The sequence below is a fragment of the Salvia splendens genome, chromosome 17, assembly GCF_004379255.2.
Source record: "Salvia splendens isolate huo1 chromosome 17, SspV2, whole genome shotgun sequence".
NCBI lineage: Eukaryota > Viridiplantae > Streptophyta > Magnoliopsida > Lamiales > Lamiaceae > Salvia > Salvia splendens.
In genome coordinates, this window is record NC_056048.1 from 9,894,814 (window position 1) to 9,921,735 (window position 26,922).

At 37.3% G+C, this 26,922-nt stretch overlaps 2 protein-coding genes and 1 non-coding gene across 4 annotated transcripts; 2 read left to right on the forward strand and 1 right to left on the reverse strand.

The window, feature by feature from the left end:
* Positions 1-1,960: 1,960 nt before the first annotated feature.
* Positions 1,961-4,088, forward strand: LOC121773964 (linamarin synthase 2-like). The gene is made up of 2 exons (XM_042170876.1): positions 1,961-2,473; positions 3,089-4,088. The coding sequence occupies exons 1-2, from the start codon at positions 1,978-1,980 to the stop codon at positions 4,036-4,038; spliced, it is 1,446 nt and encodes a 481-aa protein (XP_042026810.1). The 5' UTR covers positions 1,961-1,977; the 3' UTR covers positions 4,039-4,088.
* A 12,933-nt stretch (positions 4,089-17,021) lies between these two features.
* Positions 17,022-17,095, reverse strand: TRNAV-CAC. Its single transcript has one exon. It is a non-coding gene; the product is annotated as a tRNA-Val (tRNA).
* Positions 17,096-20,150: 3,055 nt separating this feature from the next.
* LOC121775085 (probable LRR receptor-like serine/threonine-protein kinase At5g10290) lies at positions 20,151-25,447 on the forward strand. 2 transcript variants are annotated; one of them, XM_042172055.1, is made up of 12 exons: positions 20,151-20,350; positions 21,157-21,313; positions 22,041-22,173; positions 22,303-22,374; positions 22,461-22,604; positions 22,686-22,757; positions 22,858-22,923; positions 23,011-23,075; positions 23,191-23,337; positions 23,416-23,757; positions 24,401-24,795; positions 24,880-25,447. In XM_042172055.1, exons 2-12 carry the CDS (start codon positions 21,241-21,243, stop codon positions 25,192-25,194), a joined length of 1,824 nt encoding a protein of 607 aa, XP_042027989.1. In that variant the 5' UTR covers positions 20,151-20,350; positions 21,157-21,240; the 3' UTR covers positions 25,195-25,447. The 2 variants fall into 2 exon arrangements, with proteins under 2 accessions (XP_042027989.1, XP_042027990.1); XM_042172056.1 differs by lacking the exon at positions 22,041-22,173.
* Positions 25,448-26,922: the final 1,475 nt, after the last annotated feature.

Below are 26,922 nucleotides of genomic sequence, written 5' to 3' on the forward strand. Positions count from 1 at the left end.
TGTGAGACAGTGCCAACAATCAAACATGCCAAAAGATAAAACAATAACCAAAACACACATATGGACAGGCAAACAACAAAATTCGCAAAAACAGGCATGCGTACTTCTCACACTTAGACCCAACACAGGTCTAAGTGTGATGTGGAGCAGAATATCAGTTATACATACCATAAACAAATTAAAACTAAAAAAAAGTTTTGAGATTAAAAAGAGCTGAGATCGGAGGGGTTGTACTTAGGGTTTCCTGGGGGGTTGACTTGGAGATGCGGAGGGTGGCCTGAAGGATGATGGACGGCGGGTTGGAGGAGAGCTTGTAGAGGGAGGTGGTGGTCGCATAGCAAGGGTCAGTTGGCGGATAGCCTCCAGAATCCTAGCTTGAGCAACCAGCTGGGCGTGTGAGTTCTCCACCAGCTGCGTAAGCATCTGCTCCATGCGGAGCCTCCATTCATTGTTCGTTTGCGCAGCCTCCTCTGGGTCTGTTACTGGCATCATTTCCAACCTTTGCCTCTGCGGCCTTGCTCGGCTCGCCGGGCGATCAGCCGGCCTCCTCCTTTTCTCGCGTCTGGCCTCCTGCAGTTCTTCCTGCCTAGTCTCCTGCTGCTCTATCTGCCTCTCCTTCCGAGCCTTCGAGTTGAAGCGAAGTCTCCCGTTGTGCAGTCGTTCATGTACCTGAATTCTTACAAAGAAATCAATGTTAAACATTTCTGGCTTTGGGCAGCGACTGGGAAGCTCCACACCCTCCTAGAATTCCAGGGTCCAATTTCACCTTAGGTAGGCTCCGAGAAGGTGGCAGACGTTGAGGTGGCAGGCAGGGCGATTGGCAATCTGACTTATCGAGTGAGCAATCCAGTAGCCCAGGTGCACCCTCCTTTGCTCCTTCATGCTCCACATAAAGTAGAGCTCGGCCAAAATAATGATCGCCAATGTATTGGCTTGGCCAAGAAGATTGCAGGCTAGGTAGACTTGGGCAAGGCGGAGGGCCGGATCAGCAATATGGTCCCCTCTGGACTTAGAAGCTTTAAACTCGGGGGCAAGTCCGTTGCACAAGGCCATTTGTTTTGTGCTCCTTCAGTGTTGCTGTGTTTTTGTTTTTTTCCTTGGTATTTTGTAGTTATATTCTATATGAAATTAATATTTCCATTTGTTCTATGCTCCCTCCATCCCACTGAAGATGACTCATTTTCCTTTTTTGTTTTTCCCTTGGTATTTTGTAGTTATATTCTATATGAAATTAATATTTCTATTTGTTTTGTACTCCATCCGTCCCGCTGAAGATGACTCATTTTCCTTTTTGGCAAGATCACCCATTACTGAAAATGGAAACACTATCGTCTATTCTTTATTCTATTCACTTAACACACAAAATAAAGATGCATAAATTCTCGTGCCTCCTAAGGAAGGGGTGATCTTCCTTGGGACGGAGGGAGTAGTATTTTGTTTGAATAAGAAACTTTCAATATTTTATTTATATTACTTATATTGTTTCTTTTCTAGTTGAAAATTAATAGATATTTCCTTGAAAAATTTTATGAATTATCGCACCCCGAATCAAAAATTCTGGATACGCCACTGTGACCCTGTTACATTATTACGAGTGGTAATCCAAATTATATTCCGTTATCGTACTTTTCAACTACAATATACTCCTCCGTCCCTAAAATTTTGTCATATTTTTCTATTTCCGTTCGTTCCACAAGATTTATCACATTTCACTTTTTTACCATTTTTTGTAGTAGACCCCACATTCTACAAACTTATTATCACTCACATTTTATTATAAAACGTATACTTTAAAAGTAGGACTCACATTCTTCTACCAACATTTTCAACCCACTTTCCATTACATTTTCTTAAAGTTGGTGTTCGGTCAAACTGTGACAAAATTTGGGGGACAGACGGAGTACTATAAAAGATCAACATTGCTTTCATTGAAATACATACGCAACTCTCAACTTCTAAATCTTACTATAATCCAGCATGACCAGAAGGCCGCATGCCGTTCTCGTGCCGTTTCCGGCGCAAGGCCACCTTATTCCGGCAATGCAGCTAGCCTCGCTTTTACAAACAAAGGGATTCTTCGTCACCATCGTCAACACCGAGTTCAACCACCGGCGATTGATCCGGTCGAAAGGGGCGGAGTGGATGCGGAGCTTCAAGAATCTCCGGTTCGAGACGATGCCGGAGGGCCTGCCGCCGTCCGACCTCGACGCCACCCAGGATCCCGTGGCGCTGTGCGACTCGATCAGGAAGAGTTGCCTCCCCGTTTTCCGGCTGGTGCTGGAGAAGCTCGCTGCGGCGGCGGAGGTTCCGAGGATTAGTTGTATAATTGCCGATGGAGCAATGAGCTTCGCGATTAGGGCGGGTGCTGAATTGGGGATTCCGGTGTTTCAGCTGTGGACGGCCTCCGCTTGTGGTTTCATGGGCTACCTCTCTTACCGGCAACTCCAGAATCAAGGGATGGTCCCCTTCCAAGGTAGAATATTCGTTTTACAAATATGTAGCCCAATCAATTGGTGATTGAATAATGTTTTACTCCCTTCCGTCCCCATTGTTCTGTCTCATTTTAGTAATTCAATTCATATTCTACTAATTTATTTCACTCACAATTATTATAAAGCTAATACTATTAAAAGTACATTTCCTAATTTTATACTTCCACTTTTTTTTAGCGTCACATTGCCACACACAAGAGGGAGTAGTAATTTTTGTTTCTTTTGCCAACACTCCAACTCAAACTACAAGGGGAGTTGGACTTTTTTTATCGTATCAAATTGGTACAAATTTAAAGCTTAGATGATGTATTTGGGATTTGAGTCTGTTAAATTCGGCTAAATGTCCTTAAACCAATTGTTTATAGATGAAGTGAGTTATAAGATTCATATAATGATTTTTGTTCTCTCCTTACACTATATGAAATATTATTATAATACTAGTACTAGTTTTTTGTTTCATATTCCGACCATCATAACCAATCTTTACTAAAGTAGTAGGTTTTTCGTTGTTTTATCCCCAAGCATATAACGTGTATTAGTTAAATTTGAATTGATATGGCCATATGGGAGTATTAATTAAATTATTTTGTGGCTAGATGACAAGTTTGTGGAGAAGGGATTGCTAGAGACAGAAATAGATTGGATTCCGGGCATTCCCAACATAAAGCTCAGAGACATCCCTAGCTTTATCCGAACAACAAACAAGGATGATGTCTTGTTCAACTATTTGAGAGACGAAGCTCAAAACTGTCTACAAGCAACTGGAATCATCTTCAACACATTCAACGCACTCGAACACCAAGTCCTCGAAGCCATCTCATCCACATCTCCACCAACATACAACATCGGCCCTCTCACCATGCTTTCCGATGAAATTTCCAAAAACCAACAAATCTCATTCAAGCCAAATCTATGGAAAGAAGATAGAACATGCTTAGAATGGCTAGACAAACAAGAAAAGAATTCCGTGGTGTATGTAAATTATGGGAGTGTGACATTGATTTCCGAGAAACATCTAGAAGAATTCGCATGGGGATTGGCCAATAGCAACCACCCGTTTCTTTTGATAACCCGACCCGACATTGCCATGGGCGGGTCGGCCCGGTTGCCCGCGGGTTTTGTCGAGGAGACAAAGGGGAGGTGCTTGATCGCGGGGTGGTGCGCCCAGGACGAGGTGCTTCTGCACCCGTCCGTGGGCGTGTTTTTGAGCCACTGTGGATGGAATTCGACTCTGGAGAGCATTGGGGCGGGTGTGCCGATGGTGTGCTGGCCGTTCTTCGCGGAGCAGCACACGAACAGACGGTTCGTGTGCGTGGAATGGGGGATGGGGATAGAGGTGGATGAGGATGTGAGGAGGGAGAAGGTGGAGGAAGTTGTGAGGGAGGTGATGGAAGGAGACAGAGGGAAGGTTATGAAGGGGAATGCTTTGGAATGGAAGAGGAAAGCCGAAGTGGCTACAAGAGTTGGTGGTGAATCTTATCATGATTTTGATAGGTTGGTGAATGATATTCTTAGTTACGAGGAAGTGCAAAAAATTATTAGTTGATGTTTTATTTTGAGTAGTGTGGTGTGCATGTGTGTGGAATAATTAATGAAATTGTGTGGAATAAAAAGCCGTGTTGCATTAGTAAATCTACGTCTAATTATTCTAATTGTGTGGAATAATTAAATTGTGTGTGGAATAGATTAAAAAGTGGTGTTGTATATGTAAATCTATGTCTAATTATAATTGTGTAAATGTGTGTGTGTCTTTTGTCACTTTTTGTCTCATTCTTTTGTGGTCTCTCATATTTTTTATATGCGAAACCAATAAAACATTTGATTAAATTTTAATTAATTATAATATACTCATGTGCTCACAAAAATAGCTAATATTCAAATCATTTAGGCAGATCCTTTTAACATAGTGCAAGTAAATTCATGTCGCAAATTTATGTCGGTTATAAAATATGGTTATATCAGTTCGATGTTACACTTGTCTTAATTAACAAATAATATGCACTTTTTTGCAGTAAAACAGAATTTCGAATAAGCTTAGTTCTTTGGTAATTAGTTAGATGAAAGTACTACAGTGTTATTTCATTGAATCGATTCTCAAGTGAGAATAAATTAAATATATAACCTCGAGGACCTGTAAGGATTATATATAATAAACCTGATCACCAAAAACATAACCTAATAAAATGTCTGAGCCCGGGTTCATATCGGGGACCCCTAGTGTGTGAGACCTGTAAGCCATATTTCAATACTTTAATGATTTCGATAATGAAATCTTTGACTAGATTTGAATTAATTCAACCATAATATTTATATTATAAAGTGGAGATAAAAATCACCAACCTCCATCCAGACTTTCTTCATTTGATGTAGAGGTAGAAATCCACCAATTGATGTTAGTCCTTTCTTTGACCGGATCCTCCAATTGATTTTATACCCTCTTTGACCATAAGCTTTTATTCATTCTTTTGATGGGAGAAGAATCAAATACTTCATTATATAATGTGTATATCTATAATGTCGTGATACTTTTCTGTGCATGTAACTGTTGTCATATGTTGTGCTCTTTACATGCAAAGCACACGCATATATATAGCAATTAGACGTCTTCTCCGAAAGTTTGCGTCTATTCACACATATGCTTTAATAATGCACTAACCGAACTTCTCAATCAACAGACATGTCTATTGGAGTTGTTAGTTATCAAATTACAACATAACTGCATGTTATTAGTATTCATCACATACTATAACACACGTCACACATGCACGGCCAATTTATATATATACATAATCATTACCTTTCACATATATATATATAGGGTTGCGTTATAATGATAACCCTAATTTCCGTAATAACGCTATAACCAAATCTGGATCACACATTTTTAAAATCACGCGGTTGATATTCAAACTTAGATTTACTTCATAAAAAAAACGCGGGGGTAAATATGTCATTTCGCTCATGATAAAATTTACGTATCCAAATTTCGCTCATTTAATTTCTGAATTTCGCTCATTTTATCATTTTATCAGTCAGTCAAAAGTATCATTTTATCAACTCAGAGTATCATTCTATCCGGGAAAACTATCATTCTATGCAATAAACCTAACATATATCATTTTATCAGTCAGTCAAAAGTATCATTTTATCAACTCAGAGTATCATTCTATCCGGCAAAACTATCATTTTATCAGTTTTATGTCATTTTGTCACGTTAAAGTATCATTTTATCAGCTTATATGCAATTTCTTCAGCTAAACTATCATTTTTATAAGGTTACTGTCATTTTATCCGCTTAGATTATCATTTTATCAGGTAAAAGTATCATTTTATTAAACAAAAATGTCATTTTATACACCAAAAATACCTATCATTCTATCGGCTGAAAGTATCATTCTATCCGGCAAAACTATCATTCTATCGGCTGAAATTATCATTCTATCCGGCAAAACTATCATTTTATGCAGTAAACCTAACATTTATAAGCTAAAAGTATCATTTTATCAACTCAAAGTATCATTCTATCCGGAAAAACTATCATTTTTATAAGGTTTCTGTAATTTTATCCGCTTAGATTATCATTTTATTAAACAAAAATATCATTTTATACACCAAAAATACCTATCATTCTATCGGCTGAAAGTATCATTCTACCCGGCAAAACTATCATTCTATCGGCTGAAAGTATCATTCTATCCGGCAAAACTATCATTTTATGCAGTAAACCTAACATTTATAAGCTAAAAGTATCATTTTATCAACTCAGAGTATCATTCTATCCGGCAAAACTATCATTCTATGCAATAAACCTATCATTTTATCATTTTATCAGTCGGTCAAAAGTATCATTTTATCAACTCAGAGTATCATTCTATCCGGCAAAACTATCATTCTATGCAATAAACCTATCATTTTATCATTTTATCAGTCGGTCAAAAGTATCATTTTATCAACTCAGAGTATCATTCTATCCGGCAAAACTATCATTCTATGCAATAAACCTATCATTTTATCATTTTATCATTCAGTCAAAAGTATCATTTTATCAACTCAGAGTATCATTCTATTCGGCAAAACTATCATTTTAAGCAATAAACCTATCATTTTATCATTTTATCAGTCAGTTAAAAGTATCATTTTATCAACTCAGAGTATCATTCTATCCGGCAAAACTATCATTCTATGCAATAAACCTATCATTTTATCATTTTATCATTTTACGTGATATTTGGAGAAATTCAGAAATTAAATGAGGGAAATGACAGTTTTACCCCCGCGCTTTTTTTTATGAAGTAAATCTAAGTTTGAATCTCAAAACTATCATTCTATGCAATAAACCTATCATTTTATCATTTTACGTGATATTTGGCAAAATTCAGAAATTAAATGAGAGAAATGACAGTTTTACCCCCGCGCTTTTTTTTATGAAGTAAATCTAAGTTTGAATCTCAACCGCATGATTAGAAATATGTGTGGTCCAGATTTGGTTATAAGGTTATTACGATATTTAGGGGTTATCATATGATCACGACTCTATATATATATATATATATATATATATATATATATATATATATATATATGGTAATGAAACTCTTCGTATATATATAAATATACACTATTATATTACATAATTAGAGGTAAGAGAAGAGGGTTATCAATACACCCAAATTCTAATTCTTTAATCGAAATCAATCCATCACAGGATCGTCTTTTATATTAGAATCCTTATCATTTAATATAAACTTGATCCTTATAATTAAACCGATAGACGCATAGGTCGCATAAGAACATAAATATTCTTAATAGACTAGTGTGATAACCGACTACACCACCCAGACTAATATAGGTAGTCGTTGCACTATCTTTAAAAGTAGATGACAAAGTGCTCAAGTAATTTAATACTCCCTCTGTCCGCGAATAGGAGTCTCAATCTTATCCGGCGGGCTTTAAGAAATGTTAAAAAAAGTGGGTAGAAGAAAGTTTGTGAAATATGGGTCTCACTTGTATATATTAGTTTAAAATGATATGTGAATGGAGTGAGTTAGGGGAATGTGGGGCCTCTTTACCATTTATAGTAATAATGAACCGAGACTCCTATTCGCGGATGGATTAAAATGGAAAAACGGGACTCCTATTTGCGGACAGAGGAAGTATTTTTTAAGTCTGAATATATATAAAATATTCATTTTTCGGCAAGAGATTTTATATAGTGTTATTTTGTGAGTTAAAGAAGAGAATAAAGCAATATAGAAAAAAAGTAGAGATAATGGTGTTTCCATTTATGAAACTTTTCATTTTTAAAGTGACAATCCAAAAATGAAAACGTTGCATTTTTAAAGGGCAGGAGGAAATACTGCACAAGTTTCATCAATACACACAAATAGGTACATATGTATTACGGAACTCAAGTTCAAGTTTCATCAACGTTGCTCCTCTTGCCATTCATTGGGTGATGAACGACTTCCAATGCTTGTATAGCTCCTTGGTCTTCTCTATTATTGATCACATTGCTCCTTGGTCTTCTCTATTATTGATCACATTCTTTAGTGTTTAGGGTTTAGGTCTATGATTGATCACATTCTTTAGTGTCACAAAGTCTGCGTTGTTTAATTTCCAAGTTAAATGCTAGTTGAGTATGTGAATTATGCAGAGTTTAGATAACAAACGTTAGAATCACTTGAAGTTCTAGTTAGTATTAAAAACTAGGACTGGGAAAATATACCGAAATACCGAAATACTGCACTTACCGTACTGAAAAAATACCGAAAATACCGAATTTTCGGTATACCGTACTTTTCGGTACGGTATCATACCGTACCGACAGTTTTAGGTACGGTAAAGGTATGCATTTTGTATATACCGCGGTATACCGCGTTATACCGCATCATACCACAAATAACACGGTATACCGCAAATACGGTATATACCGCAATTGCGGTATATACCGGAAATCACGGTATACCGACAAAAGTGGTACGGTAAAGGTATGATTTTTGGTCATACCGCACGGTACGGTACGGTATGTGGTATGGCCATTTCGGCGCGGTATACCGTACCGTTCCAACCCTATTAAAAACATCACGATAATCACATTTTTATGTAAAAATATCGCAACAGACACCAATAATATTATTATAGTATTACTCCCTTTGTTCGCTGACATACTTGGATTTTACATGGTTTTAGAGGGTGGTTTTGAATGAATTTGATCATATTTTATCTATTATTAGGCGTGTTTATATATACTTCTCTATTATGTTGGTAGATTGACCATTTTGTTAAGAATGTGTAGAAAAAAGATACAAAATATATGGATGTGCAGCAGCCTTGGCTTGAGACACTTTTTACTAGAGATTTTAAAGTCCAATTAGCCCCTAATGAATATCAGTCTCTTCGTCTTTGAAAGAGCTTCACGTGGGTATCTTGCACGCCTCAATCGGAGTTCGGTAGAAGAAGTTATGGACGTTATAAGAACACTGCGCGTTCCAGAAACTTTCACGCGGTCGGGTGAATTGTTACCCTGTAAATTCACCCGGCCGGGTACGACGATTCTGCATTGAAAGGGTCAGCAACTGGTTGAAAATCATCACCCGGCCGGGTACGTTGTCTTGTGCGTATTCTTTTGCCAAAAATGCGATTTTTGATGGAAGAATAAGAAGAAAAAGGCTAAGGTTGCATATACGGGAATCATTCTATACCTACCGCCTCCAATACTCACACACACCCCAAGAACACATTTGAGAGAGGGAATTGAAGATTGAATACTTCCAATCGGAAGATTGAAGTTGCCATTCCATACATTCATTCTCGCATGAGTATCTTAATCTTTTCTCCATGTATTTCATAGAATCTTTTGTTTAAAACATGGTTTTTATGAAGAACATGAGTAGCTAAACATTTCTTGTAGAATTCTTGGTGATGATGCATTAATTTCATAGTTTTTATCCAATTGATTTTTGTTCTTACCTTGCTCTTGTAGTTATTTGATTATTCTTTGGTTTATTCCTTTCAGTTGTCTGATCACCACTTGATTGTGTAGGATTAATTACATTAATCGGGAGATGAAATAATTAATCTGGAAATAAGAATAATTCACACCTTAATACAATAGAACTCGGGAGAGTTGAGGTTTTGAGTGAGGTCTTTGACCTTATCGAGCTTTTGGGAGTTAGGGGTTTAGGATTAGAATGGGAGTTAGGGGTTTAGGAGGTTTAATCTATAATTGTGGTCGACTTAATAACTCTAGGGACACCAAAAGGTAAGGCAATTTGATTGGATAAGAGCTTGGAATCGTGCATCGGATCTTTGAGTTCTACAATTTTCTCCATATTATCTCTTCACTTCGTGTTTACTTATTTTCATTTGTTTATTTGCTTTTTATGTGCATTCGGTAGTGTTAGAACAAACCAAACTTTTCCTGATTGTCTAGACAGTAGTTAACATTTGTTCGTGTAGTTAAGTTGATACAATCTTGTCTCTGTGGGATACAATACTCTTGCTTGCTAATTGCTACACTAGCCCCGTACACTTGCGGGTATCACTTGTATTAAAATAAGTCGAGTCATTCGCGAATAGGAGTCTCATTTCATTCCGGCACCGGGTTTTAAGAAATTTAAGAAAAGTGGGTAAAGAAAGTTAGTGGAATATGAACCCCATTTGTATATATAAGTTTTAAAAGATATGTGAGTGGAATGAGTTGGTGTAATGTGGGACCTTTAATACCATTTATAGAAATAATGAACCGGGACTCTTATTCGCGGACGAACCAAAATGGAAAAACGGGACTCCTATTCGCAGACGGAGGGAGTATTAATTAATGAGCTCTCTGCAAATCGCAAAAAATCACAAAATTTGAATTTGTTCCCAGTCATCCACAATAAAGTTTTTCGGCAAAATTGTCTCTGATTTGATAGCCTGAAAATTATACTCCATCCGTCTGCGAATAAGAGTCTCGTTTTTCCATTTTAGTCCGTCTGCGTATAGGAGTCCCAGTTCATTTATACTACTATAAAAGGTAATAAACCTCATATTTCACCAACTCGTACCACTAATCACATTTCATTTAAAACTAATAAATACATGTTGAACTCATATACCATTAATATTTTTCCATCCACTCTTCTTAACATTTCTTAAAATTCGTGCTGGAAAGAAGTAAGACTCTTATTCACGAACGGAGGGAGTATTTTTTTTGGGCTTGAGTTATTTTCTTTTTTAGAAAATATACTACACTTATATCTGTTACAATATTCTTTGTCTTACTTTACTCTCGGTTATTTTTTCTCTTATATTTTATTCTTACTCCATTTAACTTATTAAATATGTAGTATTTCTTAATTTTCATACTCAAAAGAAATACTCCAACACTAATGAAACAGAGTGACAACTACATTTGAACTTGCCGGACAACTAGTTGTCAGTCTAAACGAGTGGTATGAACTCATATGAACTATAACGATTTAAAAGTGACATTCTATGTTATGAATTAAGTTGATCTAAAAATGACCTAATTAGTATTTTTAAAATGACTTCATGTTTCATTATTTGATTATGGATTAAGATTTTATTACTTATTAAGTTGATCTAAAAATGACCTAATTAGTATTTTTGAAATGACTTCATGTTTCATTATTTGATTATGCATTAAGATTTTATTACTTTTTTAACACTATCCTACTTATATATGTCTACGAATAGAATGAGTTATGATATTTATTTACAATTTATAGCACATTTAAGTTAAACGAAACGCCTATATATCGATATACCAAAATGGCATGATGGTTTCTATTAGGGAACAGATGGAGTATATTTTTAAGTAAGCAATGTCATCAAGCTGAACTTTTAATAATAGATATGAATTTATTTTAACAAATAGAAAAGTTTTCATAAAATCAAAATCTTTGATCAAGTTCTAGTTCCACCTGCAAGTTTAAAAATCAACGGAAAAAATCATGAAGTTGGATATGTTTGCAATCATCCCATAATGAAAAATCGGATCATGTTGTGTGTAGTATATTGTTGATGTTCTAAACCAAACGACGTTGTTTTCTATATAAATAGACGACATTATTTAACTCATTGATGATACATACTCTCTCCGTCAGCCATTAGGAGTCTCATTTTTTGACAGCACGAGTTTTAAGAAATGTTAAGAAAAATGAGTGGAAAAAAGTTAGTAAATATGAGTCTCACTTGTATATATTAGTTTTACATGAAATGCGAGTGGAATAAGTTAGTAGAATGTGAGACCCTATTGCCATTTATGGTAAAAGTGAACTGGGACTCCTATCCGCGAACGGACTAAAATAGTAAAACGGGACTCTTATTTGCGGTCGGAGGGAGTACTATATATTTTCATGTGATTTTTTTAATATGGGACTCTCCCATACCTTGCAGCCCAACGCACCGGCATCTCCATGAAGCCCAACGATACCGACTTATCTGCCAACTGCTCAACATACAAACCGGGATGATGGGAATGAATCTTTATGACCAAATTAGGCGCAAGATCATTCCTCCAAGATATTAGATTACATACAGGGATATGATTCAATAGGATTATAATCAATATCGAACTAATTTCTAGTGTCGAACCGTCGAAACCATTCATTTTTAGTTTATTTAGTTCATTTTATATTATTTTTAGTCCGTTTTAGTTCATTTTATATGGAGTGCATTTGGATACTGTTTAACTTCATTATTTCTAAAATGATCTAATAATGAACTATTTATTAGTTCTCGATAGTTCAGCACTAGCCACTAGAAATGAGTTTTGCATATATATTACTAACATGTCTTGGTACCGTTCTCTGCCATTGTAGTACTTTGTTAGATCATCTAACAATTTTGCTCTCATGTTTTTGTGTGTTCTTTCTTTTGTCTTGGGGGTTCGAATCTAGGAACTTGTACAAATCCACACTTGTTATTCAATATATATTAAGTTGAACTCTTTATTTTAAGACTTCAGAAAATAGATTAGCCAGTGTGTTGCAATACTTTAATATATGTAGATCTAGTTAATTTGAAGTTTAACATTTACTTTGTTTGTAATCGCACGTTAGGCAGCAATAAATGAAGCATCTTGTGTAATAAAAAAACTGCATCCATAGTTGACAATTAAGCCACTAATTACCTACACCTAGTAATTAACTTGGTTATGTTTAATTATATGGCAATGGCAACTGCCAGCTGGGAATCATGGCACATGCATGTATTGAATAGTTTCAACTATCGAATGTCAAATATATTAATTAATTCGATGAATATAATAAATACTATAGTACTAATATATCAATCATTAGATCTATATCATCTACAAGAAGAAGAAAACAAATTACATCATCTATCCATAATATTCATCTCCAAGAGAAAAGAAGAAGAGATATTGAGAAGAACTAAGGTATGTGTTACACATTATGTTGTCGTCAGTTGTGCTGTTTAATACTCTTTTTTTTTCGTTTTTGTTATACCAAAGAGATCAGACCTTTTTTTTTGCTTTGTTGATTTTTGATATTATATTTGTTTTTACATTAAATGGATTTATGATGCTGATTTTGATTTAGTTATTATAAAGTTCTTCGCATGGAAAAGTCATACTCTATTATCCTCTTAAAATAATCTATATTTGTCATTTTGGATCGTCCTCCAAAATTACTTCATTTTTATTTCTAGATGGATTCCATTCTGCGTTAACAAAACTCCAATAGTTTTTTCTTTTCTTTTCTCTATTACCAATTTCGCATTAATTATAAAATTCATGACCTTCCCAAATTCTCTAGTTTTATAGGACAAAGGGAGTACTTTGCAAGAATTTAGACTACCTTATTTCGAATATGAAATTATATACAAGATGAAAGGTGACTGGATAAATTTCAGTTTGTCCTATTAAATTTGTGTTTGAGAATATGTACTAGACTTTAGCCTATAAGCTACCACCTAAGGCCATCCACAACGCTGTTCCTATACCGTTCCTATACCGTTCCTTAAACCACTATTTGAGGGCCCCACTGTACTTTTTTACTCCATTCCTTAACTAAGGAACGGAACCTGCAACCCTTCGTTCCTTAACCGTTCCTTAAATTACTATTCATTCAATTTCATTTTTTTATTTCCAACCCAATTCAATTTAAATAAACACACTTTAATAAAAAAACAAACACACTTTATTAAAAAACACACAACATTAAAAAAAATTCAACTTAAACTTAAAAAAAATAAAAAAAGCACACAATTAAAATCCTAAAAACATAAAAAACACAAAATAAAAAACACACAATTAAACGTGGGAAAATAAAAAAACTACTCCGCCGGCGAATCATCCTCCGGAGGCGGTCGAGGTTGAGGGGGAGTCGGAAGGCCAAGTTGTGCTGCCATATACACAATTCCGTTCCACCAGGCCGTGAATTGGGCGTACGAGAAGCGGGAAGTGTCCGCCATTGTGGCGGTCATGTACGCCACCGTAAGTGTGTCCGAGCCTCCCCGCGAGCCCGATCCCGAGGCCGACTGGCTTGATTCGCCTCGGCTCTTCCTCGCTCTAGCCGTCTTCACCGCCTTCGTCCCTTGCGGCCGACGGCGCCCACGGCTGGATCCCCCGTATTCGTCGGGCGTTGGATCCCCAGTACCCCCAAACACCTGCGGTGTACCCTCGCTGGCCTCACCGGTGTCACCAGACGAGTAGTGGCCGCTCCCCGTGTGCTTCGTGCGCTTTGAGGTTGAGCCCGAGCTCGAGCGGACACCGCCGGCCCACCTTTCCTCGTCCTTGACGAGCTGCCAAATATCAACATATTTGAACTGTAGACCGGTGTCCTGGTAGAAGACGCTCAAAGCCGCCCTCAGAATGTCGGCGCCCGAAGCTCCGCTTTGGTAGTTCGCCGCTTCGGCCGAGTAGATGCCGCAAAATTTTTTGACCTGTGCGTCGACTCGGCCAAAGTGAGCACGGAGCATTGTATATTTGCGCTTCCGGGCCCCTTTCGGCTTAGTCTGGTGGTAGACATCACGGACCTTTTCCCAGAAGCACTTGGCGGCTTGTTGGTTCCCGACGATGGGATCGTACGAGACGGTGAGCCAGGCGGTGTACACCGCCTTAGTTTCTTCGTTGTTGTACGGATGCCGGCCCAGATCCTCCTCCTCCTCCTCCTCCTCGGGTGCCTCAGACGCAGCCCTAGAGCTTCCACCGCCTCGGCTTCCTCCCTGGGTGGGTTCTACGGGGATATCCTCCCGAATCTGGGACAAACCCTGAGAAAGCCGCGAGCCGGGTGGTCGAGCGTAGGCATCCACATCGAAAGTGGGTGGTTGGTACCCACCCGGCGTCGCCGACCCCTGGGTGCCCGGCGTCGACGACCCGGAACCACCTAGTGTGTTGTACATGGTCTCCCAATCGCCGAACGCGTTGAGATCCCATCCACCGGAGCCGCCACCGCCGTAATTCCCGTCGCCGGACATTTTGTGACGGAGATTGAAATAGAAAATTGGAGAGGAATTGATGTTGGTTTAGGAAGAGTAGATGCATAAAATATTATCATTATTTTAAGTGATAATTTACTTTTTATATGTATATGTGGCGTGAAGTAAGAAATTTATTCTTTCCAATAAAAAAATTCATTAGTCTTTGGTCATGTATATCAAGTTATGCTATGTTCTGAAATTAAACAGAAGAAATAAATAGTCAACTAAAATGTGATTATTGGATAATACGAATTTTTTAACTTGACTTCTCAAAGAAGTTTTAAATTTTTATGATTTAAATTATTCATATATTTAATGTGGGTATGTTTAATATTCCATATATTTTTCAATTTTTTTTTTCAAAATTAAGCTATTAAATTTATATATTAATTAACCTTTTATTTGGATTAATGATATACATAGCAGTGTCAGTAATCATCTTTACTCACACATTTTTTTTATTTTATATCTTATTCTAATTAACTCATATTCTTTGATCATTAGTCACACATCTTCTTTTTGTCATTAATTTTATTATTTTTACTCCACTTAGATTATAAATTAAAATTGCATAAATGTTTCATTCATTAGGGAATAGTAAATTCTTCATTTAGAGTGATACAAGATAAGTACATTTCTATTTTTTTAAATCTTTACATTGCTTCTTTGAATTCTTATTTTCTATATATTTATTATATTTTGAATTCAATATATGAAATTCTTATGTCCCGTGCATAGCTCGGATGTAAATAGTAGTATTTTTAATATGCTAAGTAGATTTCTTTTATAAGATATGGTAATATCAGTTTGATGATAAACTTGTCTTAATTAACAAATAATGTGCACTTTCTGAAAAGTGAAATAAAATTTCAAGTGAGATAAGTTCTTCTCTCTCTATTAGTAAATAAATATTATTATGTAAATAACATTGTGCACAAAGTTGATTAGCGCATCCACAGTGGGGCGGACGATGGCACATACATCGTCTGCGCCTTATACTTCCTCCGCGGACGATAGGGCTTCGACCACGCATCGTCCGCGGTATTATCCGCCCCACTGCAGGTCACGCCGATGATGCAACGCGTTTTCCTTTTTTTATTTTTTGTAATTCTTCAAAATTTATTATATATACACCCCAACTTCACTCTTCCATTCACTCCACCCTTCCATTCTCACTCTTCCATACACTAAAAATGAATCCCGGTGATTACCCAAGTCCGAATAGTCCGATGTTCAGTGGTGGTGCACGGTGGCCGGGTACAGACCCTGATGAATACCGACCCTTTGACTCCAACACCCAGTACGATCCCGATTTCTGTACGGATTCGTACGGGCTGTCAGACATTGAGCCTTCTCCCACCTGCGCCCACGCCTCACCCCGCCGCACCGCCGCCTCAGGCTCCGCCACCAAGAAGAAGCGGAACAGGCAAATTGCCCAGAAGTTGCCGCCTCCGGAGAAGAATGAAGAGTTCGCCCCAGGGAGGATGAACTACAACCCAGATGAAACCATCGTCTTGGTTAGGTGTTGGATTGATATTTCGGAGGACCCGGTGTTTGCCAACAACCAAAAGCAAATTGCGTACTGGGAGCGCATCGCTGATCGTACAACGAGGCCAAGCCGCCGGCCGCCTACAAGCGCCATAGGGAGCAGCTCCGCAAGCACTGAGATCAGGTGAAGACGAAGATCAATTTGTTCTCGGGGGAGTACGAGAAGTGCTTGAGGGAGCATGGCAACGACGAGAGTTTGACTGTTATATTGGTTTTGTAAACCAATATATAGTACGTTGAGTAATGATAATTAGTTAGATGAAAGTACTGTAGTGTTACTGAATAAAAATGATTCTCAAGTGACCCTAAATTGAAGATATAACCTTGAGGACTGAAAGGATTATTTATTATTATAAAATAACAAATGTCTGAGCCCGGGTTTGTAAACCAATATATAGTACGTTGAGTAATGATAATTAGTTAGATGAAAGTACTATAGTGTTACTGAATAAAAACGATTCTCAAGTGACCCTAAATTGAAGATATAAACTTGAGGACTGAAATGATTATTTATTATTATAAAATAACAAATGTCTGAGCCCGGGTTTGAACCGGGGACCTCTAGTGTGTGAGACTAGTGTGATAACCGACTACACCACCCAGACTAATTCAGATTGGCATTGTGCTAACCATACAAGTAGGGATGTCAATCGGGCCAGCCCACCGGGTTTCGGGCCAACCCTATTCGGGTTGCGGGTCAATCGGGTGCGGGCTAATCGGGTTGTTATTTTTTCGGGTTATAAAAGTTCAGCCCTAACCCTAAAAGCTCGGGTTTCGGGCAGCCCATCGGGTTAATCGGGTTGCTACCGATAAAATTAACATGCGATCAATCCAATAAATAATGGTGAAAAGTAGTTATATTTATAAAATGTAAAATATTTAATTATGATAAAATTGAGATATATGCGTAAACTCAAATATTAACATGATCAAATACTAATATTTGAGATTTATGCAACATAAAACATAAACATCAAGAAATTTTAAAGCATGTTTAGAAATTTAAATATATTTTTTTAGTGAATTTGAAGTTTCTAATTCATTTATCTATTATTATATTAATAAAAACTTAATATATAATTTATATATTTAATATATAAAATGGAAAGTTATTTTTTCAGTAATCTGTATTATAAAATAATCAATGAAGTGTCGAATTAGAGTCAAACAAATAGAACAATATAAATTTTATCGGGTTTCCGGGCCAGCCCATCGGGTTTTCGGGTCTGGCCCTAACGGGTTGCGGGTTAATCGGGTGCGGGCTAATCGGGCTGTAATTTTATCGGGCTGGAAATTTTCAGCCCTAATCCTATAAATTTGGCGGGCTATTCGGGTCAGCCCACGGGTTACGGGCTAAATTGACATCCCTACGTACAAGTAGGTAGGATACACTAAGCTCTTCAAGATTCATCATTCTCAAAATATGAATAAAAGTCTTATTTGATTGGACAAATCAAAAAATTGAAATGTATACATATTCGGCTTCTACACGTGCTATTTCAAGGATAGGGGTATGGATTTACTGCCAGTCTATACAACATTCATAAATTTGCTATACTTGCCCTCTCTCTCCCTTTAATCAACCTTTCCCCTCTTCCCATACATTTGGCCCGTCTCCTATAAAAATACGACTAGAATAAGTTAGAAATATGAGATTTACCTATCATTTATAGTAAAAATGAATAAGGACACCTATTGACGGAAAGAGGAAGTATTACCTTTTTGATAATGGACTATACATTCCACTAACTCGTTTCACTCACATTTTATAAAATTATAGTATAAAAGTACGACTCACGTTCCACTAACTTTTTCCATCCACTTTCCACTACTTTCTTAAAATCTGTGTCAAGTTAAACAGTACCAATTAATGTGGGACAAAGGGATTATATCACTATGATTAAATTAAATTTACATTATTAATAATGTAGATCCACTAATACTACATTATCATTTCATTTTCTTCTCAGTTAGTACTTTAATAATTTTGCATTAACATCTGTTTAATTTCAAAAGTTTTTTATTTTTAAAAAGGAAGTGAGTACTAATAACTCTAGTACTTTCTCCATTTTCTAAAAATAAGAACTTTCGGAACGACACAGATTTTATTTACAAAATTAATAAAGTAAGTAATATATAGAAAAAAAATATGTTAAGTGAAAAATGAATCTCACCTCAAAAGAGAAAAAAAATTTAAATATAAAATTTATATTTTAAAAATAAATTAAAATGAAAAGAATTTCTATTTTCAATTATAAAAATAATTCATTTTTTAAATAAGTTCCAAAATTCAAAATCAAAGAAGGGAAAAAATGGAAAGTAGGACCCGCACAGCCACCATCAGGCCATCCACAACGCTGTCTCTATACCGTCTCTTAACTACTATTTGAGCACTATTTGAGGGCCCCACTGTCCTTTTTTCCTCCATCTCTTAACTAAGAGACGGAACCTGCAACGCTCCGTCTCTTAACCGTCTCTATACCGTCTCTTAATTACTATTCATTCAATTTAATTTATAATTTTTTTTAAAACCCAATTCAATTTAAACAAACACACTTTATTAAAATTAAAACAATATTACAACTTAACATTAAAAAAAACGAAGACATAATTAAAATTCTAAAAAAATAAAAATGACATAATTTAATCTTCTCCGCCAAACTTTTCCCAAATGTGCTCAATTAGATCCTCTTGGAGTTGGGTGTGGGCGCTAGAGTCGCGTGTCCTTGCCCGAATAGCCAACCGTTCTTGTATAGATGGATGCGCTCCACTTCGCGGCGGACTACTTGCGGTTGAGCTTCCGGGGGATTCGGGGTCGAACCAATTTCCGGCATCGGGTCCTTCGTCTCGGACAATCATGTTGTGCAAGATTATGCACGTATACATGATGTCGACCATGCTCTCCATGAACCACGAACGAGCCGGGGCTTTGATGATGTTGAAGCGCGTTTGGAGAACCCCGAACGCCCTCTCCACATCCTTGCGCGCAGCCTCCTGGTTCCGATTGATGTACTTCCGGGAGCGTCGTGGGGGTGGTGCGGCTTCCTCCGCCTCTCGTCGTCGATCTTCTTCGAGTGATTGTTCCATTAATTGGCGCATTTGCTCAAAGGATCCATTTGTTTGAGTTGATTGAAGATGGAAATTGGAGTGATAGAGAGGATTTGAGAGGAATAGATGTGTGTTTGTGTTTGAAATGAGTATGGAATAGAATTATTTATAGAGTAAAAAAATTAAAAATTTAAAAAATGAAAATAAATATTTAACGGTAATATTACCGTTTGAAAAAAAAAAACATTTTTATTAAAAATCGATTTTTTTTAAAAAAATGAATTATTGCGTCATCAGTGACGACGCCCACTCGCGGGCCAGCGAGTGGGCGTCACGCACGCATGGGGACGTGCCACGTGTCCCTGGCGCGTGGCGAGACAACTCGTCTCGTGTCTCTCCGAGACGAGCTACGCGACGAGACGGTCGCGAGCTGGAGACGAGATGGGCGCTGCAATGCGTCTCGCGGGGGTCTCGTCTCTCCGAGACGAGACGCGAGCCCGGCGCGAGACGCGTTGTGGATGGTCTCAGTCAACAAGCAAGTTCATTTTCATTTTCTCGATTTATGCGAGTCGTAGTGCTTTTCTGTATAATAATTGCATTGAGATAGGAGTGGAAGAGGAGGGGCCGAGCTAGACGAAAGGAAAGACCTCTCACACACACCACGCATTTACAGTTAGTTAAAAAAACCCATCACAGCAAAAGAGCATTTTCAGAAACTTCCTTCTTCTGCTTCAGATTTGCTCCAAACAGAAGTACACAACACTTCATTACTTTCAAACCAAAATCAGACCCGTTTCTGGTCCTTCACTTAGGTTACTTTTCTTGATTTTATCCTTACCTTTTTTTAATTGGCGAAGTTGTTGTTTAATTTATGAACATGTATGCAACTCTCTTCTTTGATTTTTTGTTGGATTTGGAATTCGAGATTTTTGATTCACCCCCTTCTATTCTTTTATCTGCTTTGTCGAAAGATTGGATCTTTTTATTGAATTTCTTGATTGGCTCCGTAGGGAAACTTAATTAATAGAATCTGTTCATTTATTTCTGTAGCAGTTGGATGGTTGTATTATTAATTACTACTACTACTATGAATTTATGTGAAATATTTGGAGGGAAACTCTGATGGTGTTGTTCAGTTTTATGTTTTTGTGGTTTGTTTTCTGCAGATTGAATGTTTGTGAATCTTCATTAGTATTTTCTTTTTTTTTACTGTTTATTTTGTTTGTCTTTATTTAAATTTGGAGAGATTTACTTTCTTGTGGCAAATAATTAAACTAGAATAGACTGACAATACCAGAATTCAAATCGTTGAAGTGAAATAGATAAATACAGTTAAATGCAAGCGATCTACCCTTATGATGAGGATTGTGGACTGAAATTCCGAGCTACTAAAAGAGGAGAGTTGAGCAGAGATTTGTGCCTTTTAACATTACAAAGCTTCTGTTTTTGGGATTTGGTTATCGGATTATATTTCGTCCAGAAAGAACTTTGGGTTATTGCTTACAAATAATGTCTTATTTGTTCATATATTTTGTGCTATTAACTTGTACAGATTGTTTCTTAAGCATTGTCATATATAGTCATGCACGCGTCAGCAAAAGGTTCTGATGTTTGATAGGGTTCTCGCCTTCTTGATGATCATCCACAGAGAGTAGACGCTATACTATGTTTGACTGGCTGTGTACGCGTGAATTGATATGATATGAAGATGGTCCTGCTCATTGCAGTCCTGGTGTTCGCATGTTTAACTGCTTTTGTATCTCCTGATGCACAAGGTAGTGTTCTTTTTCATTTAGAATCTTCTGAATCGTGGCTCGTGTATGCTTTATTTTTCTCAGAAGATACTAGTTTTGACTATGTCTGAATTTCTGAAATGCGAGAAGAAGTAAATTTTACTAGGTCAAAGTTGGTTTAGAAATCTGGTAGGAATTTCTTTACATTCATGAAGTTTGATACTTTGTAGTTCTTACTTTAGAATGTTCTTCAATTGACAAAATAATGTTGGCGACAAATTGAAACTGCATTATAGTGGTTGGTAATACTAAATAGGCTGCAATATACTGAATACTTGCTTTTACATATTCCTGTACGTGAATGTTCTGAAAGCTGTTTAGAATATATTTGTTAATGCTTTGTGTGAAGTGGCACCATGGGAATTGTTTCGAATTTTCTTGTTAATGCTTCGTGTTTTGACCATCTTAAAACTTGCAATCGTGTAATATGAAATGGTTGTAATTTTTTCCCTCTATTTTTTTTATATCATGTAGTTGACTACGTTAAATACTTGTATCTTTTTCCGTCTCTTTTTAGTTGGATATGTTGCCTCGGAGCTATTAGCATTATCAATTACTCATTGTATATTGGACTAGTTAAAGTTCATAACAACAACTTTATTCCCTTTTATTATTCTCTCTGTCGAACGGTAAACATTTTGCTATGATTTAGCTTGCCACGGTTAAAAGAGGGGTTAACATTTTTTTTTTGGGGGGGGGGATTCTTCAGGAGATGCATTGTTTGCTTTGAGGACTTCACTCAAAGCTTCAAGCAATCAGCTTACTGATTGGAATCAGAATCAAGTTAACCCGTGCACATGGTCCAAAGTTATATGCGACAGTACTAACAATGTGACGACCGTGTATGATACCTGCTTATCCCAAGACTTTGTTGTTTTGAGTTTAATTTACTTATTAAACGATGAATATTTTCCAGTTGGACTTTGTGTATTTCATTTTGGTTACAATCTCACATGATCATCTTTTGACAGGACATTGTCTAATATGGGATTTACTGGAACCTTATCACCTCAAATCGGGAATTTGAAGGCACTGAATACACTGTATGTTTCGAACAAATCTTTATCATTGATTGATTTTCTAATGTTACTAGAGAATATGTATTTATATTGTTGTGTCCTCTTTGCAGCCAGTTACAAGGAAACGGAATAACTGGTATGATACCTGAAGAGTTGGGAAATTTGTCGAGCTTGACAATGTTAGATCTCGAAAATAATAACTTAACTGGAGAAATACCGTCTTCCCTAGGCAATCTCAGGAGGCTCACATTTTTGTAAGCAAGCATTAAGGGTTTTTATCTCTGTCTTCTTCATTTTATACTGTCGATTGTAAGACACCTTCATTTGCTGGACAGGATTTTAAATCAAAACAATCTCTCCGGACCAGTTCCCGAATCACTTTCAAGTCTTTCAAACTTGGTTAACCTGTAGGCGACTTTCCTTTTGGTGTATTTTTGGGGTTACAAAATATGATGTTCGACTTCATTTAGTTGTATTTACATGGCTTGATGAAGTTTCATTTTGCAGACAACTTGCTTCTAACAGTCTGAGTGGTAAAATCCCAGAGCAGTTATTTAGGGTCTCCAAGTATAAGTATGGGTCGTTGCTCATTTACTTATGTGTATTAATTAATCTATTAGCATTATTTCCATTGATTTAAGCGTAAGTTACTTATTTCAGTTTTACAGGCAATCAATTAAACTGTGGTATCAATTTTCCCCACAGTTGTGCCTCCGAAAATGGAGGTATGTATGCATTGTATGATCATGGAGAACATTTTGTGTTGCGTCTGTAGAGTTGTTCAAATTTGCAGAAGGGTGTCTTGTCTTCGGTAGTAAGTTGTTCATTCCATATTTACAGGCCATTCAAGTAAATCAAAGACTGGCATGATAATCGGGATTGTTGCTGCCCTTGTTGCTATTATTGTTCTCGGAGGTTTACTGCTTTTATTCTTGTGGAAGGGTAGGCATAAAGGCTACAGACGTGAAGTTTTTGTCGACGTTGCAGGTTGGTTCCGGTTATGGTGGGATTTAACCATTGTTACTGTCCCTATGGCTGCTCAGATTTTGTAATTCTCGTGTACAGGTGAAGTTGATCGGAGAATTGAGTTTGGCCAACTGAAGAGATTTGCGTGGAGAGAGTTGCAGATTGCTACAGACAGTTTCAGCGAGAAAAACGTGCTGGGACAGGGTGGTTTTGGAAAGGTTTACAAAGGCGTCCTTCCTGATAACACCAAGGTTGCTGTCAAACGGTTAACTGATTTTGAGAGTCCCGGGGGGGATACGGCATTCCAGCGCGAAGTCGAGATGATCAGTGTGGCCGTTCACAAAAATCTTCTCCGACTCATTGGCTTCTGCACAACGCCAACTGAACGCCTTCTGGTTTACCCTTTCATGCAAAACTTGAGTGTTGCCTCTCGTCTTCGAGGTATTACTCTACGAGGCACACTCATTGAATCCTACTTAATTTAATCCAAATTCTGATTAATAAACCCAAGTAGGGATTAACAGTCCTAGTTTGGTATTGATATTGTTAAATTCTCTAAATTCTGTCCCACATCGACTTGGTGAAGATCTCATCTAATCTATATAAGTGTGGATAACCCTCCCCCTTATGAGGCCTTTTAAGGGGTGAGTGGCCCATTTCTAATATGGTATCAGAGCGTGCCCAAGTCGATGATGGTTCTCTCTTTATCTCTTATCTACCTCACGAGTGGAAGACCGATGTCCTTTCCGGCCCACATCGATGATGGTTTCTCTTGCATTGCCTACCCATGTGATGGAAGACCGATGTCCTTTCCGGCCCACACGTGAGGGGGCGTGTTAAGATCCCATCTAATCTATATAAGTGTGGATAACCCTCCCCCTTATGAGTCCTTTTAAGGGGTGAGTAGCCCATTTCTAATAGATATACCTTAATTTGGATTAGTTAACCATATTTGTAGTCGAAGCACCGTACATGTGGATGTACACTAGTTTTTTTCTTCTTTCCGTATGTGTGTGATGTTTGTTGGTATATGTCCCTTGATTGGTGTTTCCAAAGCTGATGATTTGTTTCGGATATTTAAAAGAGCTTAAACCCGGGGATCCCGTTTTGGACTGGCCGAGCAGAAAGAGGGTGGCGCTGGGCACAGCGCGTGGGCTAGAGTACTTGCACGAGCATTGCAATCCAAAAATCATCCACCGAGATGTAAAAGCTGCAAATGTTTTGCTTGACGAACATTTTGAGGCCGTTGTTGGTGACTTCGGGTTGGCAAAGCTTGTTGATGTGAGGAAAACCAATGTAACGACACAGGTTCGTGGGACGATGGGCCACATAGCTCCTGAATACCTGTCCACCGGAAAATCATCGGAGAAGACCGACGTGTTTGGATACGGCATCCTGCTTCTAGAGATCGTCACGGGCCAACGAGCTATAGATTTCTCCCGCTTGGAAGAAGAAGATGATGTCTTACTGCTCGACCATGTAAGTTAAGTTGCCAACGTGTGATGTTTCTTGGTTTTCAAAATAAGACGCGTTACTGATAGTTAACTCTCAATCTCGTCGAAGGTCAAGAAACTGCAACGGGAGAAACGACTGGATGCCATTGTGGATCAGAACCTGAGTAGAAACTACAACATTCAAGAAGTCGAGATGATGATCCAGGTCGCGCTACTGTGCACTCAGGGCTCACCGGAGGACCGGCCAGCAATGTCAGAAGTCGTCCGTATGCTGGAAGGGGAAGGGCTTGCTGAGAGATGGGAGGAGTGGCAGCACGTGGAGGTCACGAGGAGGCAAGAACACGAGAGGCTGCAGAGAAGGTTTGACTGGGGGGAGGATTCGATCTACAACCAGAATGCCATCGAGCTATCTGGGGGACGATAAGGTAAAACCCACACGAACGAGTTATGTGCATTCGTATTTCTACCTCTTCTTGTTGGCCTATTCAGCGTCGGGCCTTTGTTTTCTTTGTATTGCACATTTCGGCCAGGTTTGGTTCATGTATTGTTTTGTTGGCGCAGAATAGCAGAGTTGGAAGTGAAAATTCGTTAGAAAGGAGAAGTCATATATACCACATTTTATGTGTTTCGTTTGCTTTGCTTCAATTGAAATGAAATATTTTTTGTTTTCAGTTAAATTATACAGAAGTCATGATATTGCAATATGTTTAATTATTAGTACTCTAGTCATTTTTTTGAATTCTCAGTTTCAATGTTGAAAAATATTGGTTTTGAGGTTGTATGATTTTGATTAATTTGAAATTGGTTTTGAGGTCTTAGGGTTTTAAACTAATTAGGTGATTGTATATATAATTCTATGTCAATAAAATGGTTTGTAGCATTTTTCTCAAAACTAATTCTTCGTAGGTGAGAAATGATACTCTCTCCGTTCCACGCTACTTGAGATGTTTTTTTTCGGCACAAGATTTAAAAAAGTTGTGTTTAGTGAGTTAAATAAAGTAAGAGAAAATAAAGAGAGTAATAAAAGAAAGAATAAAGTATATGAGATTAGATGTTTTTTTTTTAATCAAAAAAAAAATCACTCGAGTAAGTTGAGATATCCTAAAATAAAATGACTCAAGTAATCATTCGATGACTGCCTTGGCTGAGATTCTTGTCATTTGTTTTGCTTAGTAGTGGGCTGATACCAATAGGCCTAATATCACAATATTCTTAAAAAAACAAAGTGTACAATATTTCACGGACAGATCACAGTAGTAAAAGTGAATAACATTTTGCAAACGAAGGGATATTTAACTTATTTGGCTTTTCATTAGTTTTTAAAGTTGTGGGCATTTAGAACGTTTTAGATCTAAATTAATGCACTAAATAGTTTTTGGATGGTCACCAAGTTTCTTGATCTTAGTGGGTTCCCTTAACCAAGCCACTGCCTATGAGTCGCCGGCTCATTCTTCAACAGGCACGCGGTCAGAGCCCTAGTATGACTATCTTAAAGAGGAATCTCATGTAATACCATGGTATAAGATGTATTACGAAAGTGAAATGAAAATGATCATAACGAAAAATTTAGAAAATTTGCAGAAGTGGATAGGTGAAAGAGATAGGGGAAAAGTAGGAAAATGAGAAAGATAAAAGAGGCTCAATTCTGTCATACTAGTTTGAAGTTTAAACAATAGAGAACGAAGAAAAAAAATTGAAAGAAAAGAAAAGAATTTTACAATTGTTAAACAAAGTTTTATTGCACCAGCCACAAGAGTGGATTAGGTGGCGACTAAGTCTCTAGTTTCTAAGAGCATCCACAACCGTGCTCTTGCCAACGAGCACGGATGTGGGCCCGACCCCACTTTTTCTGCCTGTTCTTAGGCAAGAGCATAACACCCACATCAGTGCTCTTCTGCAAGGACGAGCACAAGGGTCCCACCATTCCATTATTCAATTTAAATAAAAACATTTCCACAAAATTAAAATACATTAAAAATACCTGGAATAATATTACAAAATACATTAAAAATTAAAAATTACATAATTAAAATCCTAAAAAATAAAATTACATAATTAAAATCCTAAAAATTAAAAATTACATAATTAAACTCCTAATCAATAAAAAATACATAATTCAACTCCTAAAATAAAAAAAAAACCACTATTCGTG

Coding starts and splice junctions, on each gene's coding strand:
- LOC121773964 (XM_042170876.1), top strand. CDS start 1,978: ATGACCAGAAGGCCGCATGCCGTTCTCGTGCCGTTTCCGGCGCAAGGC. Junction 2,474..3,088: donor AGGGATGGTCCCCTTCCAAG/GTAGAATATTCG, acceptor TTTTGTGGCTAG/ATGACAAGTTTGTGGAGAAG.
- LOC121775085 (XM_042172055.1), top strand. CDS start 21,241: ATGAAGATGGTCCTGCTCATTGCAGTCCTGGTGTTCGCATGTTTAACT. Junction 21,314..22,040: donor TGTATCTCCTGATGCACAAG/GTAGTGTTCTTT, acceptor GGGATTCTTCAG/GAGATGCATTGTTTGCTTTG. Junction 23,338..23,415: donor AGTTTTTGTCGACGTTGCAG/GTTGGTTCCGGT, acceptor TCTCGTGTACAG/GTGAAGTTGATCGGAGAATT.